This window comes from Colius striatus, chromosome 4 (assembly GCF_028858725.1).
Source record: "Colius striatus isolate bColStr4 chromosome 4, bColStr4.1.hap1, whole genome shotgun sequence".
Lineage (NCBI taxonomy): Eukaryota > Metazoa > Chordata > Aves > Coliiformes > Coliidae > Colius > Colius striatus.
The window spans coordinates 72,968,493-72,985,618 of record NC_084762.1 but is presented as its reverse complement, the minus strand read 5'-3'; the positions used below and the strand labels follow the sequence as shown (position 1 = coordinate 72,985,618).

Below are 17,126 nucleotides of genomic sequence, written 5' to 3'. Positions count from 1 at the left end.
CTGGTGATTCAGGACCATATGAACTCCATGTGTCCTGATATCTGTGGAAAACTCCCCCAAGAACTCCAGGATGTCCTCGATAGTAGCAGCATAGGGAAGACCACGCAAACGTATGCAGTCTCTGACGTTAGTGGGAGGCACAAACTGTTGAGGTAATACTGGAAGAATAGGAGGTGTCGGGAGAGGAATGAGAGGAGTGGAAGAGTACCTGTTCAGCACCTGTGCAAAACAGAAAAACAGAGTTTACACAAAGCCTCCTCACTCAAGCTCCATTTCAGAACTGAGCGTTAACACCAATGCCATTGGTTTTCACCCCATGCAGTATTTTAAGAAATAAGTGAGCTAGATCTTGGGCCTTCAACCACAACACCAGCGCTTACAATTCAGATGTTTTACAGTAAATATTTGGATCATTTTTTCTTGAAAACCATAATTTTAGTTTTGAGAATTTGCTTGAATTGTTATGCAACTCTCAGAAGACATCTTAGAGCACGAGACCTGTATTTCTACAGTATTTTTGTTGGGAAACTATCCCAAAGAATTCCACCATGTACAGAGTCACAGTGACGCTTCTACTGAGATCTGCAAAACTGTCATAAAGTCTGGGAACTAAAAGCTTATTATTTCACTAACAAACAGCCCTGAATTGCGATGCAATAGTCCATCAAGTAACATAGGTGGTGTTACCAAGTCACAGTATCCGCAACAGACATGCTTTGAGATTTCTTGTTACTAATTTTAACAGTAAAAACCCTCCCTGGTCAAGAGTTCATTGACTATTCAATCACTACCCTTTAACTTTTTCTGAGCAAGACTAAGTTTCACTTACACCTGCAAAGCTATCATAAGGTTTTCTAAACAAAGAAACATATGAAAGCACTTGAGAGCAAGGTAATGACAAGAGTGAGTGCTGTGGCTATGACTTCTCGTTACTAGTGTCACTCTTCAAACAAGGCACTGACATCTCCAGATATCTGGGGTGAACAGAGCTGTACCATCCCTTCACTACAGCGACACGGTTTTTTATTGGCCATAAATTGCATCATAGGTGAGACCTTTTAGAATAATGTTTAGAAGTTAGTGGCCTTGAGTAAAGCTCCACATAGTTTTAAGGCATATATAAATAGTTCTCTCAGCCCTACTTCCTTTTTTCTGACAGCATAAAACTAATTAATGTAATTAATGGTCCATCAAACATTGCTAATGCAACAGGGTGCACTCTTCAGGCCCAGTTTCACAAAGTCAGAAGATGGCCAAGACCTGCCCTTAGAGGCAATTGGCAAGACTCTTCAGATAACATCGCTCTGAAGATGACAGCTACATTGCAAGGCTGACTAAAGATAAGCCTTTACATCAAGACTTGTTGCTAGTGTTCCCCCTGAAAAGACCATAATTGGACTTAAACAATTTCATTATCTGTAGTGTAAAGCACCAGACCTGCAAACTTTCTACTGTAAGTGCTGTCTGCAAGGCTATTTGAAGCCAAATCCCCAAAGATTTGTATGTGTGTGTCTGTGAGTATGCACACATATATAGATACATATATGATTAGTAACATCCATATACCATGAGATCTTATATTTAGAGAGCAAAGCCTCATGGAAATTCAGGCAGTATTCTTTCCAGCAAGAACAAGAGAAAAAAAGCTTTCGAGTCACAGCCAAGCAGTACTTGCTTCCACTACTGTATGCCAGTGTAGAATTTTGGATTATATGAAGTCAGTGTTTGTGTAAGTTTTACACCCACCTGCTGAACTTCTGCTGCAGTGCTCCTGAAGAGTTCAATGTACCTTTTCCCCAGCAAGTCCTTATGCTTTTTCAGTGCGTTTTGTGCATATTCCTCACAAGCAAACAACACAAAGGCGTCCCCTGTCGGCCTGCTATCAGGGTACGTGACAAACAGAACTCCCTCCTTTCCTCCTGTGACAGGGCAGTGCTGGCCAAAAAACGTCAGCACCTCTTCTGTTGTTACATTGAAAGGAAGACCTCGCATCCTGACAATCACTTGGTTTTCTTTGGACAAGAACTGCGCAACCTCGTTGGAAGTGCCTTTAACAAAAAGATGTATAGAAGCGTTACATCTAAGCAGCCACATACAATCATGAGTGAGTCTGGCATAGCTACCTCCTCCCCACAGACAGTTTAAGTCGGTAGAACAATATTTGCCCCTAAAGTCAGGAAGCTGTCCCCCTTTAATAAACTAGAAACACTGTATAGCATACTTCTGACTGGAGTCTAATAACATTACTCCATCGTTTGGAAAAGATTCATCATTTCAAAGCGTAAATAGGAAGTACTTAAAATGTTCAGAGCCCAAGGAAAGCAGAGTCCATGAATCTCTTGCATTAACTGTACCTGTGCTACTGTGCACCTTACTTTTCTAACTTATGAATACCTGTGGCATGCTTTGAAGTCATAATATATAGTAACCAAATAACCAGACCATTGTGCTGGGAAAGAAGGTTGGAAGGACATATTGAAAAGACATCAGGAATTTCACTCTATCTGGACAAAACTGTCAAGAGTCTGCCAACTCTACTTTCAGTATCTCTAGAAGACCACTGCTGCTCGTACTCACAACAGTAAATGAAACATGAGCCAGCAATGTGCCCTTGTGGCCAAAAAGGCCAACGGCATCCTGGGATGCATCAAGAAGAGTGTGGCCAGCAGGTCAAGGGAGTTTCTGCTCCCCCTCTACTCTGCCCTGGTGAGGCCTCATCTGGAGTACTGTATCCACTTTTGGCTCCTCAGTTCAAGAGTGATAGAGAACTTTTGGAGAGAGTCCAAGTAGAGGGCTACAAAATGAGGGGATGAAAGGATTGAAGCATCTCTCTAACAAGGAAAGGCTCCAGGACCTAGGGCTGTTTAGTCTGGAGAAGACTGAGGGGGGAACCTTACCAGCATTTACAAATACTGAAAGGGCAGGTGGCAAGAGGATAGGGCCAGTCTTTTTTCTGTAGTGCCCAGTGACAAGACAAGGGGTAACAGGCACAAGTTGCAACATGGGAAGTTCCACTTGAACATGAAGAGAATCGTCTTTCCTGTGAGGATGAGGGAGCCCTGGCAGAAGCTGCCCAGGGAAGGTGTGGAGTCTCCTTCTCTAGAGGGTTTTAAAACCAACCTGGTTGTGTTCCTGTGTGATCTGACAGAGGTGACTTGCTTTAGCAGGGGATTGAACTGGATGATCTCTAGAGGACCCTTCCAACATCTACCATTCTGGGATTCTATGATAACAGTACCCTAACCAAAGCTAGCTGCAAGTGGAGTACAAAGTCATCCACACACCAACCAACTACGTGTGGCCACATTCACAAGAGCATTTTATAGCCAACAGTTAGTTGTGGATGCTGATGGAACAAACTCCCCCTTCTCATCCCCTGAAAGTTACCTCCTGCAATTTTAAGGAAGTCTTCACCTGTTGCCTTGTATACCTAAGGAAAGAGAACACGTGATCAGCATGCTATCCACAGTTCTATGGAGAAGAGCATCTCCAAGCCAGCATCACGCACCTCGATGTATCGACTCCCCATGTGATGCTTGTGCCTTTGCAGTGCCAGGTCTCTATGCTCTTCACTTACAAACCTCACGAGAGCCTCCCCATTCCTCCTACCCTGGGCATTGAGACAAAGTGCAGCACCTCCTCTGCAAGATTTAAATCAAAATGAACATAAAAACTCCACGGCCAACGCAGATGAAGTATTACAGACAGAGGCAAGTTCTTAGCTACTAACTTGGCAATATTTAGGCCTTTGAAGAACTTGGCTATGTCCTGGTCAGACGACTGCCACGGCAATCCTCTTGCTCGGATAACGGCATTGTCATCCACAAGTTCCATCTTGCTGCTGCAGACACAGGAAGAGGGAGCAATGCAGAGACATCTGCTTGTAGTATCTGTCACATACCATCTTCTTTGCTTGTCACCTGTGCTCCAAGGACAAGCTTCTGTCCCTGCTCAAATGTCTGCTGGATAGTAGTGTCAGGGCAGTGAGGGCTAAGTGTCTCATCACCATCCAAAGGCCTCTCTCCTCAGGGTGTCTGCTCTGTTAAGCTGCCGCTTTCCTAGCATCCCCTTCCTGCCTCACCACATTTGCTCCTTGAGCCCTCATCTCTTCAGTTGTGTTCTCACCACTCCTCACATACCAATGGTTTGTGTTTCTCCACTGTCTGAATACTGTAACTGGTATAAAATCAAGCAGCTGCTACTCTAATCATAGCTATGGGGAAATTGAGAAAGAACAGTTAGATGTAACTGAGTTTAGTGCTTATTATTTGTGCTTTGACAGTGTGTAAGAGCCAGTCACAAGCCCAGATCAAATCTATTAATGTTATACTGAGCTCACAGAGGACTCCTGCCTACAGAGTTTAGCCTTGACATTGCTTGTTCTGGCCATCGCTGTGCTACGAGAGACTAATATAGCTACAGGCTACATTGGCTGCTTAGCATGGGAATAGCTCAGCCACAGAAAGCCAGGTTTAATTGGTCATTACCACACTTTATTTTCTTCTTTTATGCCACATACAACAAAATGCTCACAGCTACCCAAGGCTGCCTTTCTGGCTATTGCAAGGATGGGGTTTTGTACCAAAGAGATTGTGTGATTAAACATTGTTCAGCAGCAGAAGATTCCCTCACATAGAAGGGCTGAGGTATGTCTTGTTATAGGAAGGACCTTTTTTTTAGCTCATATTTTAAATTTCTCAGGTGGCCTTTCTGTAGATGTCTGTCCTAAACTGTTCCACCTCTTCTCCTAATTCTGTACTTCTCACTATCACAAATAAGATCAGAATTTTTCCACCTCATCCCAGGATTTTGTTAGTGAAGGGGGAAAAAAAAAAAGCTTAGAACAAAGCTAAAATATAACCCTTGCACTAATCTCACTGGATACTTTCTGCTAGTATTGCTGTACTGGGTTTTTATTTTTTGCTTCTTTTGGCTCAGAAGTGCTGGCATCATCTACCATTATGACAGTTCTTTAATTTGGAAGGGAGAAGTAAGTATTCATGCAAGATGGGAACATAAATAAGGTCAGTTTAAAAGCAGTCTTTTGTGATACTGCAAAGGGAAAATCCAGTAAACCATTGAGAAAAATCTGTATTCATACATAGAAAATCATTTTCACATTTTAAAGCAACACCAAACAACAAAACAATCAACAAAAGCAGACAAAGCTTTATGTTTAAAACACATCTGGGAAGACAGTCATCGTAACTTAAACAATTTACTGGTAGCACAGTGTATTTATGGAAATGTTTCCTTCCCTATAAAATAAAATAATGATGTGTGTTCAGTAACTGCAAAGCAAACTCCAAGAAGTGTAAGACTTAGTACCAATAGAGTTCCATTTGCAAAAATGCTTACATTCCTTAATAGCAGAGCATACTTAACACCCATATGAGCACTTACTGGTAGAACCCAGAACTATCAGCAGCTAACAGGTAATATTGAAAGCCAGCAAGAAAGTTTTCTTGCATCTAATCATGGAATATCTCTTCTCTTTCTCACTTAAAGCATCTAATTGATTCCTATAGCAGTGGTAAGACAAACAAAAAATGATGGTAACAGCTTTTCGCAGATTAGTAACAGAAGTACAGGTTTCTGATCAGTATCTTTTAAAAAAAAAAACAGAGGGTGGAGCAAGAAGAGTAAGAAAGTACTTACCAAGGTCCACTTTCAAATTTGTAGTTCACTCTTTCTGGATCTGAAAATCGGTGGTCTACAAAATACAGCATAAGTTATTTTCCTTTCCTGAGCATACAGGATGGGCAGAAAAAAAACCAAATAAACAGAGAAAACTTGTTGATCCCAATCACTTACTGTATGGTTCAGATATTAGTGTTAGAATAATATTTCCCATGTCTTCAACTTGAGAGGCTCCATAGGGAAACGCTGGACTGTTCTTGTCAAGACTTAAATCTTTATGCTGGAGTTAAGTCAATCATCACCAAACAGGTTTCTAATTGGTTTCCTGCTCAAGCAACAAGCTTTCACATTATCCTTGGTGGTAAATCACTTCTCAGGGGAAGATTTAATCCATTTTCCTGCTGGGATACATTAGCTGTACTGCCTTGGTCTTGAACTACTGCTGCCCGCAAGAGTGCGAGGTCACTCCAGAAAGAGTCCAGGGACATGAGATCACAAAATAAGGACATATGTATTTAATACACTCATGCGTTATGTATGTTAGACAGATACACTTTTGCATGCAGAAGAGACCAGAGTTCTGTCCTTTTTAATTAAGATCTTCTTTAATGTCTAGGGGAAGATTTGAGGAAGGAGGAGAAGCAAACCATCAACTAGAAGCTCCAGAAATGAGAGGATACAACACATACTTTCTGGAAAAAGTAGGTTCCAAAGTAGAATAAACACCTTACCACTTTGACAGCAGTCACAAATGCCACCTCATCTAAATCTTATTAGAAGTTACCATCTGATCTTTGTGCTGTTAACACAGAAGCATTTGAATAACCTGTTAAGAGTGGAGCATTGTAGATAACCAACAGACAAAAAGAGTCCTACAACGGACATCATCTTAAAGCTGAAGGATTTTGAGAGAGAAGGATAAGCTCTCCTGGCAACAGAGAGCAAGAAGTGTTCTGTGCTGGAAAGACAGGCTGTAGAATGACCAGAAAAAAACCCCATGTCCTTAAAGGACATGATTTAATTTGCACATACCATCTTTTCTCACACAACTTTAAACAGAGTTTATTATGGTATCTCTCTCACTTTCTGCTATATTTGCCACTTCTGAGCACCAGGCTAGACCACTGTAAGATTACTGGCAACTGTATCATTTATAAAGCAAATTGTTGAAAAGATTCCACTCATCTTCTTAGATGACTGTAGGGTAAAAAGATAGTTTGCTAGCCATTGCCACTACACTCCCTTGCAGTAACTTCTTTGGAGTAATAAGAACTTTTCTTAAAAGCCACACTGAAAAATCCTGAACAAACCACATGCAATAACCCCAAAGCACAGTTTAAGAGACTACCAGTATTTAAGAAGTATTTAACTTCTTAATTGCAGTATCTTTTCCTAAGCTGTACATACTCAAGCTGATCTCCTCCCCCTCCTGCCCCCTGGGGAAGAAGGGTTGAAAAGAAAAATAATCCACAGACTCCCTTGCAGAGATGGTGCCTAATCAGCACCTCACAGATGTTTTTGAGCACCTCACGTATCAGAGTAGAGAAGCACTTCTTTTCCTGACATCCTTTCCTCTGCAGCACGTAGCAGCTCCACACTGTACTTACAAAGTCTCTGCTGTCCATCCAGGGCAACAACTGCTGCTGAAGACACAGGTATTGGAATCCTAGTCTTGCCTGACCATTTTTTAATGAATAGTTTGGAAATGTTACCATTCCCTTGTCAAAGCAGAAAGAAAGTGGGCAGGAATTTCAACAGCTACTAGGGCAGGGGACATGCACACACATGTGCACACACATGGGCTTGGCTCAGACTGTGCTGTCAAAACTGAAAAGATATTTCAATATTTCCTTTTTGTAGAGCCAAGGATCCCTCCAAGCAGTCAGCCATTGGAGATGGGAATGCAGCAGTATGAAGGGTCTGGGAATTTGGAGCAAGGCTGCCACACAAGTCAAACAAACAACTCCTCCACCCCACATTCATTTTCCTCAAAATATTTTCATTGAAAATATTGATCAACAGGAGATATAGTTCCTAAAGTGCCCGAGTGCCAACAGAAGTTGGTACCAGGTGTTCAGGCACAGGGAGTCAGCTGTGCCAAGGAACTCTAGATAAACATAAACACAGTGGGAAGGGAGGAAGAAAGTCCACCTTCACCTCAGATAAGCTAGCTAGAAGCAAAGCAAGAGTGGAGATGAAAATTGATAGTTTTCTGCATGTGTAAGGAGCATTTTAATAATAGCATTAAGTGAAAATCTGAATTCTAATGAACAAGGCTGTCTACATACACAGTGACTCCTATGAATAGAGGCCCTGGAAATTATGGATACTTGGGAAAAAAGCTGTTAATTGAACAGGCTTTATAAAACCTATTCCTTCTTCTGTGGAGAGACCACACATTTTTTGTACAGTAATATTTAAAAGTTGCCTCTCCTGGGCAACTGGAGGTGAGTTGTAGACAAATCCAAGTTCACATTTAAACAAATGTTTGAAAACAGACCTGGCTGTCTAAAGCTACTATAAGCAACAGCATGCACACATACATTCTAAATGAAGCAACAGGCAAAAAGGCACTCTCAATTAGCAAAGCAGCTGTGGTACCATCTCCTGCAACACTCAGTAAGTTAATAAAAGGGGCAGGGAGAGAAAGGCATATTTTATACCAGGATTCCCTGGGTTCCACATACAATATGGAAGACACTTTGAAATAATTTCCTCAGATTAATCACCACAGCTTTACTCATTGCCAGTGCCCTCCCAAGACTTCTTGCCTCTCTCTCTTCCATTTCTCAGTCTCTCAACTCCTATTTAACCATGGCAAAAGAGATACTGAACAACTAAGCTCTGAGGTGATATGACAAACTAGCATTGCAATTGTGCTCTGCAAGGATCCTCTTCCCCTATTGTTCTGTTTTTAAGTCTCTTCAGGTAGAAGATTACATCTTTTTTTAATGCTACTTTGCATAAAGATAATCTGATATTACCCAGTTCCTAGATACTATCACAGGAAACAAATAACAATATGCAAGATTCTCAGGTAATACCCAACAATGACTTTTGACTGCTAGAGTTAAGTACTATTGGTTATCATTGAGCTCTGCATCATTGTTTTCAGACACTGACGCAAAAAAAAAAAACAACCAACCAAAAAAACAGCAACAAAACAAGCCAAACTTCAGTTTCTGTATTGCAACTGAACAGATTAAGCAGGCTACTCTGAAGTACACCTGTGTTTCTGCTGACACCATCCAGATGCTCCTAGTAAGGAGTTATCCTTACAAACCCAGTTCAGAAGTGAGTGGAGCTAACCATGCACTGTAGGAAGCAAGAGCTATTTGCCATTTAATGGCTTCTGCACACCCAATCTTGAGGCAAATGATGAGTCTTCTACAGACCTAATATGAATAGTCATGCAAGCTTTGTTCACTCCACCCTGAAGGCACTCACAGTGCTGAAAACTGGCTCAGCAAGCTTTGCAAATCAAGAAGTGCAGCAAGTATGGGAGGTAAAGAAAGCGCAAGAACAACCCTGCTCGTTTTGGATACTTACACATGTTTAAAAAAAAAAAAAGATAAAGCAAAGATTTCAAAAGCCCTGAGTTTCTTTCTCTACTGAAACATGATAGCTTTTTTTGTTACTTAAGATTTCTCATAATTGTCCTACTGTCACTACTCTTACACAATACTGGCTAAGGAAAGTCTGACAGAAGATTGCCTTCTACACCAAAAACCGGTTTGAGACCATAGGTCAGGCAGTAGTGGTGAGATAACAGTTACAACTAATCTCACTTCTTCCTCAGTCCCTCAAATTTCATGGCATTTTAAAAATGTCCTTACTTTGAATTAAAAAAAAAAAACAAAAACAAAAAAATCAGTGGCTGTTTGTCCAAGAAACTTATCATTTCTTGGGAGGGGTGGGGGAATGTAGAACTTTCACCTCAAATCTTGTATTTGGAATAGTTTCACTGCTGTGCACAATTTCAAGTAGTTTACTGAAAGAGTAAGTCCCAAGAGTACTTTCTCAAGGAAGAATAACCCAGCCAATTATTCAATTTAATAACTCTATGGGCTTTTTTCTTGATTGTGCTTGCCATGTCTTCAAGAACTAGATAGCCAAATACCAATTATCTAATGTGTTATACACTCCAAGATGCAGCTTGAGTGACTGTGCAGTAGGAAGTTACCTCCCTGACTGTCAAGAGAAATTCAGTACATTCTCCATTTGCCTGTAATTTGTTGTTTAATCAGAAGTCATCCATCAAAAGAAAAGCTTTTGAAAGACTCCTAATAATCTAAGTGACTGTATAATAATACCCAGCTTCCCCCTAACTCATCATATCGTACACATTTACTCTCTCTGATCACAACTATCTTACATGCAGGTAAACGGAGATGTAGGTATACGAAGGGATGTGCCCCAAAATCATTTTAATCTTGCTCCTACTAGTTTGTAAATGCAAGCCTTTTGCATCTCTGATCCCTCCCCCTAAATCAAAGCCTGTTGTCCCCATCAAATGCTAATGAATCTGGCCCAATAGAGTCTGTGTGGCACAAATCATGGAAGATTCCCCTCATGGAGTCCCTTTAGCTATGGGGTAGAAGATCTTCACTTACTACAAGAATAAGGAGAGCTTGGTCAGATTCTGTGCACTTATCTGCAACTTCATTTCAACTTACTGCATTTGTTTTTGTCTCCCACTACAGCACATTCACTTCAAATCAGTTACTTTTCATGTAGATGTTTTCTTTTCCTTGCTACATAACAGTCTCTAGAGAAAAGTAGCTATCTCACTTACATGAAGGAAAACAAAAGTCTCTGCACAAAACTGTTTGAACTAGACTTTTGACTTAGCACCTGCTTCAGCACTTTGGTTTTGGTTTTTTGGTTTTTTTTTTTTTTTTTTGTTATCCAGAGCATTATATGCATGCCCAGACTCTTCAAGTGCAATTAACTTCTACAGCTTCTTACACCAAGAAGATTAAGTTGGTACATTACAGCAAGGTGAGGAGAAAGAAAATTATCATAGTTGTCAGAGAAAGGAAAACAAAAAATATTTTATCTTTTTGGTCTCTGCATTCTCTGTTTCCAGCACTCTCAAGCAACACAGGACACAGACACTTAATTTCAGCCACATTGCATAAACATAGCAAGTTTGAGTCTGAATTATGAATCCAATATACTTCTTCAGGTATATTCTGGACTGATCGAGCCTCTAAGAACTTGAAGGCAACTGCTAGCCCCACTCTGAGATGGTACTGACTCTTCAGGGGCTTCCTGACAGTCAGATAAGGCAGGGTGGTCTGCTCCTCTCTCCTAGCAAGCAGGAAATACATTGTCTGTCACTGTGCCTTAGCTGACCAGTGGCACTCCAGGTAACTACTATCACATAATTATTTCCTCAGCAGCAAGATGTGCATGAGGCATTCACATAAGGAAAAAAGCAAAAGCCATCTCAAAACAGATAAGTAGCTCATTGTTTTGAACTAACTTCTCCAGCCCATGCCAAAATATCCCTGAATAATGTATGAAGTTTTTGACCATAACTTTAAGTCCAGCATTTAGCTTCCAGATTATGCAATACAAGTACTTATTTTAATGTTCTACATAAAAATTCACACTTCTACACTTAGTGTTCTGCTTTGCCTCAGAGTATGGTGAGAAGTGATTGCTGTCCTTTCACTAGGACAGATAAATCCTAATTTGCAGATGGCAAAGCAGAGCAGACAGCCTCCAGTATTCAATCTTACTGTTAAACACACACACAAAAACTTCCACACATACATAGATATTTTATGTCACCTGACACAGATAAAAAGCTCAGACAACACTAGTCCTGCAGTGAAAAGCAAGAATAATCTAGAAACAACAGACTTTTGTGTTTGAGAAATATCATCTCTTAATGGCAACTACCCTATGGAACAGTAAGCTAATCAGAGGAAAAGAAGTTAAAAAAAATCAACAAACACAGACCTCCACTAAAAAAAACAAACAAAAACAAACCAAAAAACCTCTCACATTCCTTTATCCCTCCTTACTTGCTAGCTTTGACAGGTCAGTAGGGAAGTCAAGTGTTTTCTATGTCCTAGACCACATTCTACTTCCCAGGGTTTGCAGCAGGAGGGGAGACTGCCAGGGAAGTAAGGAGGAAGGAAGGCACAGCCAAATTATTCACAGCCTCAATTCAGCTCTGCTAATTGCATATGGCAAACAAACAAAACTGAGCTAAGACTAGTAAATAGACAGGACTAGATTAGAGACCACTTAATGCTGTTAGGAAAGCAATTTTAGACATCCCTATCACTGAAAATGGAAACATGTTACTCACTGCATCTTACTGCCAGCCCAGCCTCACCTTGCGAGATGTAACATGTACAGCTTCCATGAAACTGAATACCACGTGTCAACTGCATCCCTGCCTTTGCTTCACTCCTGAATCAAAGATTTACTACAAGTTCACGTCAAGAATAACCATTCCCCTTCCTAAAAATCATGATGGTTTCTCAACATTCACTTGTATCAAAAAATAAAAATCTAGCTGATGAGCAAAACCTAGCAATGAGCAACCTCTCAACTTCAATATCAGGATTCATGCCAGCAATTGGAGCAAGTATGCTAGTTACACTAAATGAGGAAGTTCAAGGAGACAAAGCTATAAAGGCACTAAAGAAAACGTGCAGAAATCGAGAAGAAATACAAGATTTAGCCCATGGGAGCATGCATCTTCATGTTTCTATTGTTATCTTTGTGAGAAAGCTCAGTACAGCTCCGAGTCACTCATTAAAGTTATACCACCCCTAAACTTATGTTGCAAGCATTACTCACTCAACTCTGTCCTAAAATTCAGCCAGAGCTGCAGCAGCAGTGGAGGCCTTCAATGTTAAAGGATACATTCTGTCATGGCTGCAACATCGAGTTTGCTAACATCAGGTGAGCCAGGGCAACATTTCTTGAACTCTTTCCGCAAGTCAAAAAAGGAGTAGAAGCATTCAGGTAATAAGATACTCTGTAAAAGGACAAAGTAACTACTGTCAGCTAGGGTGAGGTTAATCTACTTTGTCTTTAGATACCAAATTTTCTAACTTTTTTTTATAACAAGTAGGAAATACACAGTCTTTGCTACAAAGAAACTCACATAACTGTTCTATAGCCACATGTTTGTGAACTTTCTTGTTTGAGCAGCCTCATCTCTATAAGGTTTAAACAATGAAAGACGCTTTTTCACCATCACAGAAACATTTGCTATTATTATCAGTGCCTCAAATCCAACATATATGTAGGGGAGCAAATACCTGGTATTGCAACATTAATCATTGATTCTTGATTCCAGTTTTAACAGTAAAAAGCCAGAGGGCACTCACTTCAGTTTAGAGAGCCAAGCAAATTTTGCAAGACTAGCAGAAGACATTTTAGTTTATAGACAAGGCTGAATTTTCAGAGAGTAGTCACACTTTGTTCACTTAAAAAGAAAAAAACAACAGCAAAAAACCCAGCTGTGTACAGATGAGGTTTTGATATGCTGCAGAGATTGTCAGTCTATGTGTGATAACTGCTTTAATTGCAGTATAGGAAGCCAGAAGCAAGTTATGCAGCCCATTGGAAGCCAATAAAACCCTTTTCACCTCACCACTTTATCTATCACATGCTTTCAATTTTTTTTTTTGGGCAGGGGGCGGGGAGGGAGAATACATGGAGAAGGCCTGGGGAAGCTGTTTAAACCAGAGACCCCTACTCCTTCAGCTATGTCTTCACCCAGAGCTTCCCCATAGATGCAATATCTCATACTCCACTTGGCTATTTGTCGCCTGTAATGTCTCTCTAGACCAAAAGAAAGAATTTTCTGTGATTTAAAGATTAGTTAGCATCTTGGCACTGCAACAGAATGAGAGGATATGGGAAAGCACATTTAGGGAGCCCAAAGAAAGAAGTTTAGGCTCTAAAACAAGTTCTGCTTTGAGAACATTAGAGCTTATCTTAGCATATGGACAGGTGCATTAGGCAAACGATACTCTTTAAAGCCAAACTTATGAAAATGCAGGTGTGCTTGCCAAGATTCCCTGCTCTAGTTTTAGAATGGCTATTTTTCTTCCCCATAGAGAGATCAAGTTCTGTACTCCACTGCCATTCACTTGGAACAGCTGATGCCAATTCGTTCCCTAAATACTGTGAGTAGCTAGATTGGTTCAGACTGGGCATCTTAAATATGTATTCAAGAGCCTATTGATTTTTGCCTATCTGGAGTCTAGTGATCCCCTATCCCAACCTCAGGATTAGGGACTCACCAAAGAACCATCACAGGTCTCATAAGCATTTGGTTTACTTAATCTATAGGCAGCACAGAGCAGATTTCAAATTGATAATTCTTAACAAAACATCAACAGCAGATTTTGATGACAATCCCTATCAATGACATTGTAATGATATAGAAAAAGGATGTCCATCCCCAACACCAAACAAATCTAAATAATCATAGGAGTTATCCCACCTTTTATTCACATAATGCAACTACATGAAAAGATTAACTGTATTAAACATATGTGGCCATCATAAGTTAAAAGAAAGTCTGCTAAAAACTCATTTCCATGTTTTATCACATTATACCCCAAGTTCCAAGTTACTCATAGCCTGCTTCAAACTACGATTTGACTCCTTACAAGTGCTGTTGCTTCACTACAAGTAATGCTCACTGCTTCTCTTCTAAACCTTCACAGGCATAAATACTTGGAGAACCAACAAGTATTAAACCAAACTCATTCCACATCAGCTTTGTAGCAGCACAGACTTACAGCAGTACCCCTTCAAAGATGAAGCAGCAAACTGACGAGCACAGAGATCAGTCACAAGCAGAGGAGCAGGATAGCTCAGTTACAGAGCAATGCACGTTCACAGCAAACCACAAAATGAGCTGTTATTAATATTGAAGCAGTTATTTCAGATCTTGCTGCAACCCTATCACTAATGAAAAGTAGGCAGCACCTCATAACACTGTCAGTGATTTGGCAATTCTGAAGTTATAGAAAACTCTAGACTATGGGACTAGTCATCACTCACAGCCTGCCTCAAACCACTGTTCGGCTCCTCACAAATATGAGCACCACCCTTGGAGCGTCAATCCAGTACATGAAGACTGAAAGCTGTTGAAGCTGAACAGAAAATTTCAAAAGACAGTTTATGATTAAGGTGGTTAACTATTTGGCAACACTTCCAAATTTCCACTTGCTAACTTATTGTAGCTCCTACAGCTGGCTTGTAGGAGCTACAAGTGCTCTGCCAATGCATTGCTCCTTTCTCAAACACTTAAGAACTGATTTAACTTAAAATAGCATCTCAGGTCTACGTAAGTACAGGGCATTGTCTATGCCTTCCACATAGGCAGGCTCTTTAGTCTGGTAAGCATATCAACATAGGAGCAATGTTCATGCCATGGTTGTGTGGAGGCACCCTCATACTAACGATCAGTTCTGCAAGAAGTCACATAAAGCACACTGAAAGTCAAACTTCATCTACAATTACATACCTTTTTGGAAGCTTCAGGGTGCAAAACTTGCCTAATGTGCAACTGTCCATCAGTACAGAAACAGAAGGAAGTACCTACACCAATGTTCAGCTCATTGCTCACCGACTGATTAAACTGAAAGCAGGAACAACAAAAGACATACACACACATGAGATTAAAGTGGCTGTGCCAGGCAGTGTCATCAGCTGGTAACTTGTTATTCCTGGCCAGGAGAAACACGGAGTTGGAATTTCTTTTCATATGAGCCTAGTCCTTCACTTCTGTAGATTGTTTCTTACTAGTTAAGCACGTGATAACTTTCATGATAATTATCTTCACAAGAAAAGTGCCCTTTTTCTCCCCTTTAATGAGATGTGGCCACACATAGCCCACAAGTTCCTTTTCCAGGAGCAATTGCAAGACCACTGCAAGGAGACATAAGGCTGAATGCAGAGAGCTGAGGGACTGCTGGGGCAGAAGAACCTTTCAGACAGGACATTCATGCATGTTGGAAGAGTTTGGCTTTCAGCCCTACCCTCAATTAGAATTACACACATCTCCCTGTTTACCTAAGAGGCTTCACTACTGTCTCCTTCCCAGGACTGATGAGCCACCACAAGCCCTAACAGGACCTGTCACCACCCAGCCTTTTCAGCGGGCACCTAAACTTGGCTCCTTCCAACACTGATTGGGGTTCACCCTCAGCTGAGTCTCAGAGTCTAAAATGGCAGGAGATCAGGTTAGGGAGATACCTGACTCTGACTTTCCTCTCTTGGAGTTCAGTCTCTCCAAAGCTGAACGAGCTAAGGGCAAAGGAGAAATCCTCACAAAGCTCAACAGATCAGGCTGCACGGCCCAGACACGTCTGTGCTGCCCCTGCTCCACTGCCACAATGGCAGTGGTGGGAGGGAACTAATGGACAACAACAGTCCTCTATCCCGTTGGGGAGCCCCTAAGGCAGACCTGCACCCATCAGCCAGCTAGAGGGTATCACCTGTCTCAGTGCCTGCTCCAGCGGTGGAGCCAGTACCAGGCTCTCCACATCGACCTGGGTGATCTCCTGGCACTCAGCAGTCAGCTCTGGGTGGTCAGGCCGGACCAGCACGTCATGCAGGTGCCCCAGCTCCAGAGAAAGCAGAGGAGAGGTGAGTCAGCTCCACAGGATGGAGGTTCCCACCTGCAGCACCAGCCCCTACCCTCCACCTTGACCTGCTCCAGCCTAAAGTACCCATCACCAGCCCAGCGCTGGAGCTGCCCTGCCTGTACCCAGCACAGCACAGACCAAAGAGAGCAGCAGGTCGGGGTTCTTCCCCCTCGAGGAAAAATACCTCCTTACTCCTCAGGTCGACCACTTTCCACAGGAGCTGGAGAAGCTCTCGCTCATCCGAGCCCATCCTTGCCCCGTTGGTGCCCGCCGTAGTCACGAAGAGGATCACCAGGTAGTCGGGAGATGCCGTCATGGTGCCAGTGGACAGGATAAAGGAGAGGAAGGGAAGGAGGTAAAAAGGGAAAGAAAGAAGGTGGGGGGGAGGGGGAAAGAGGAGACAGAAACTTTTCCCGGGCGAGGCGCTTCCAAGCGAGTCCCGAGCGGCAGCGCGCCCACCTGCAGCCTCGCTCCCCCAGGACCGGCGCGGCGGAGGCGCCCGGCCGCCCCTTCCCCGCCCCCTCTTTTCCGCGGGGCGGGCGGCGGCCGCTCCCACGCCGGCTGCGCCCCGGGGAGGCGCGCAATGGCCGCGGCCCTACCTGCCCACCCCCCGCCCCACGTGGTGCAGGTAGCACACACCTGGCGCCGCCCGCCCATTGGCCCCGCCGGGCGGGGACGTGGCAACGCGCGGCGGCGCGGGGGGGCGGCTGGCCGAGTGGGGGGCGCGTTGCGGGTGAGACGCCCGGTGGCGGGCCGGGGCGCGGGTGGGACCGGGCCGGGGGACAGACCAGTCGTCCCCGCGCCGCGCGCCCCTGGGAAGGTGCGGATCCGCACGGACGGGGCGGCGGA

The 17,126-nt window shown here is 42.6% G+C and overlaps 1 protein-coding gene across 5 annotated transcripts in view; it reads right to left on the bottom strand.

Moving 5' to 3' along the window:
* Positions 1–16,835, bottom strand: part of ESRP1 (epithelial splicing regulatory protein 1) — a 51,216-nt gene extending 34,381 nt beyond the window's left edge. For 4 of the 5 annotated variants that reach the window (XM_061995292.1, XM_061995293.1, XM_061995290.1 and 1 more), the window contains exons 1-11: positions 16,462–16,835; positions 16,128–16,256; positions 15,155–15,268; positions 12,529–12,643; positions 5,815–5,913; positions 5,659–5,713; positions 3,731–3,841; positions 3,509–3,641; positions 3,388–3,430; positions 1,747–2,048; positions 1–219 (exon numbers count right to left, since the gene is read on the bottom strand). In XM_061995292.1, the coding sequence (XP_061851276.1) occupies positions 1–219; positions 1,747–2,048; positions 3,388–3,430; positions 3,509–3,641; positions 3,731–3,841; positions 5,659–5,713; positions 5,815–5,913; positions 12,529–12,643; positions 15,155–15,268; positions 16,128–16,256; positions 16,462–16,593 (1,452 nt within the window). In that variant the 5' untranslated portion in view covers positions 16,594–16,835. The remainder of the gene's footprint in view (positions 220–1,746; positions 2,049–3,387; positions 3,431–3,508; positions 3,642–3,730; positions 3,842–5,658; positions 5,714–5,814; positions 5,914–12,528; positions 12,644–15,154; positions 15,269–16,127; positions 16,257–16,461) is intronic. The other variant, XM_061995294.1, reaches the window with a different exon arrangement.
* Positions 16,836–17,126: the final 291 nt, after the last annotated feature.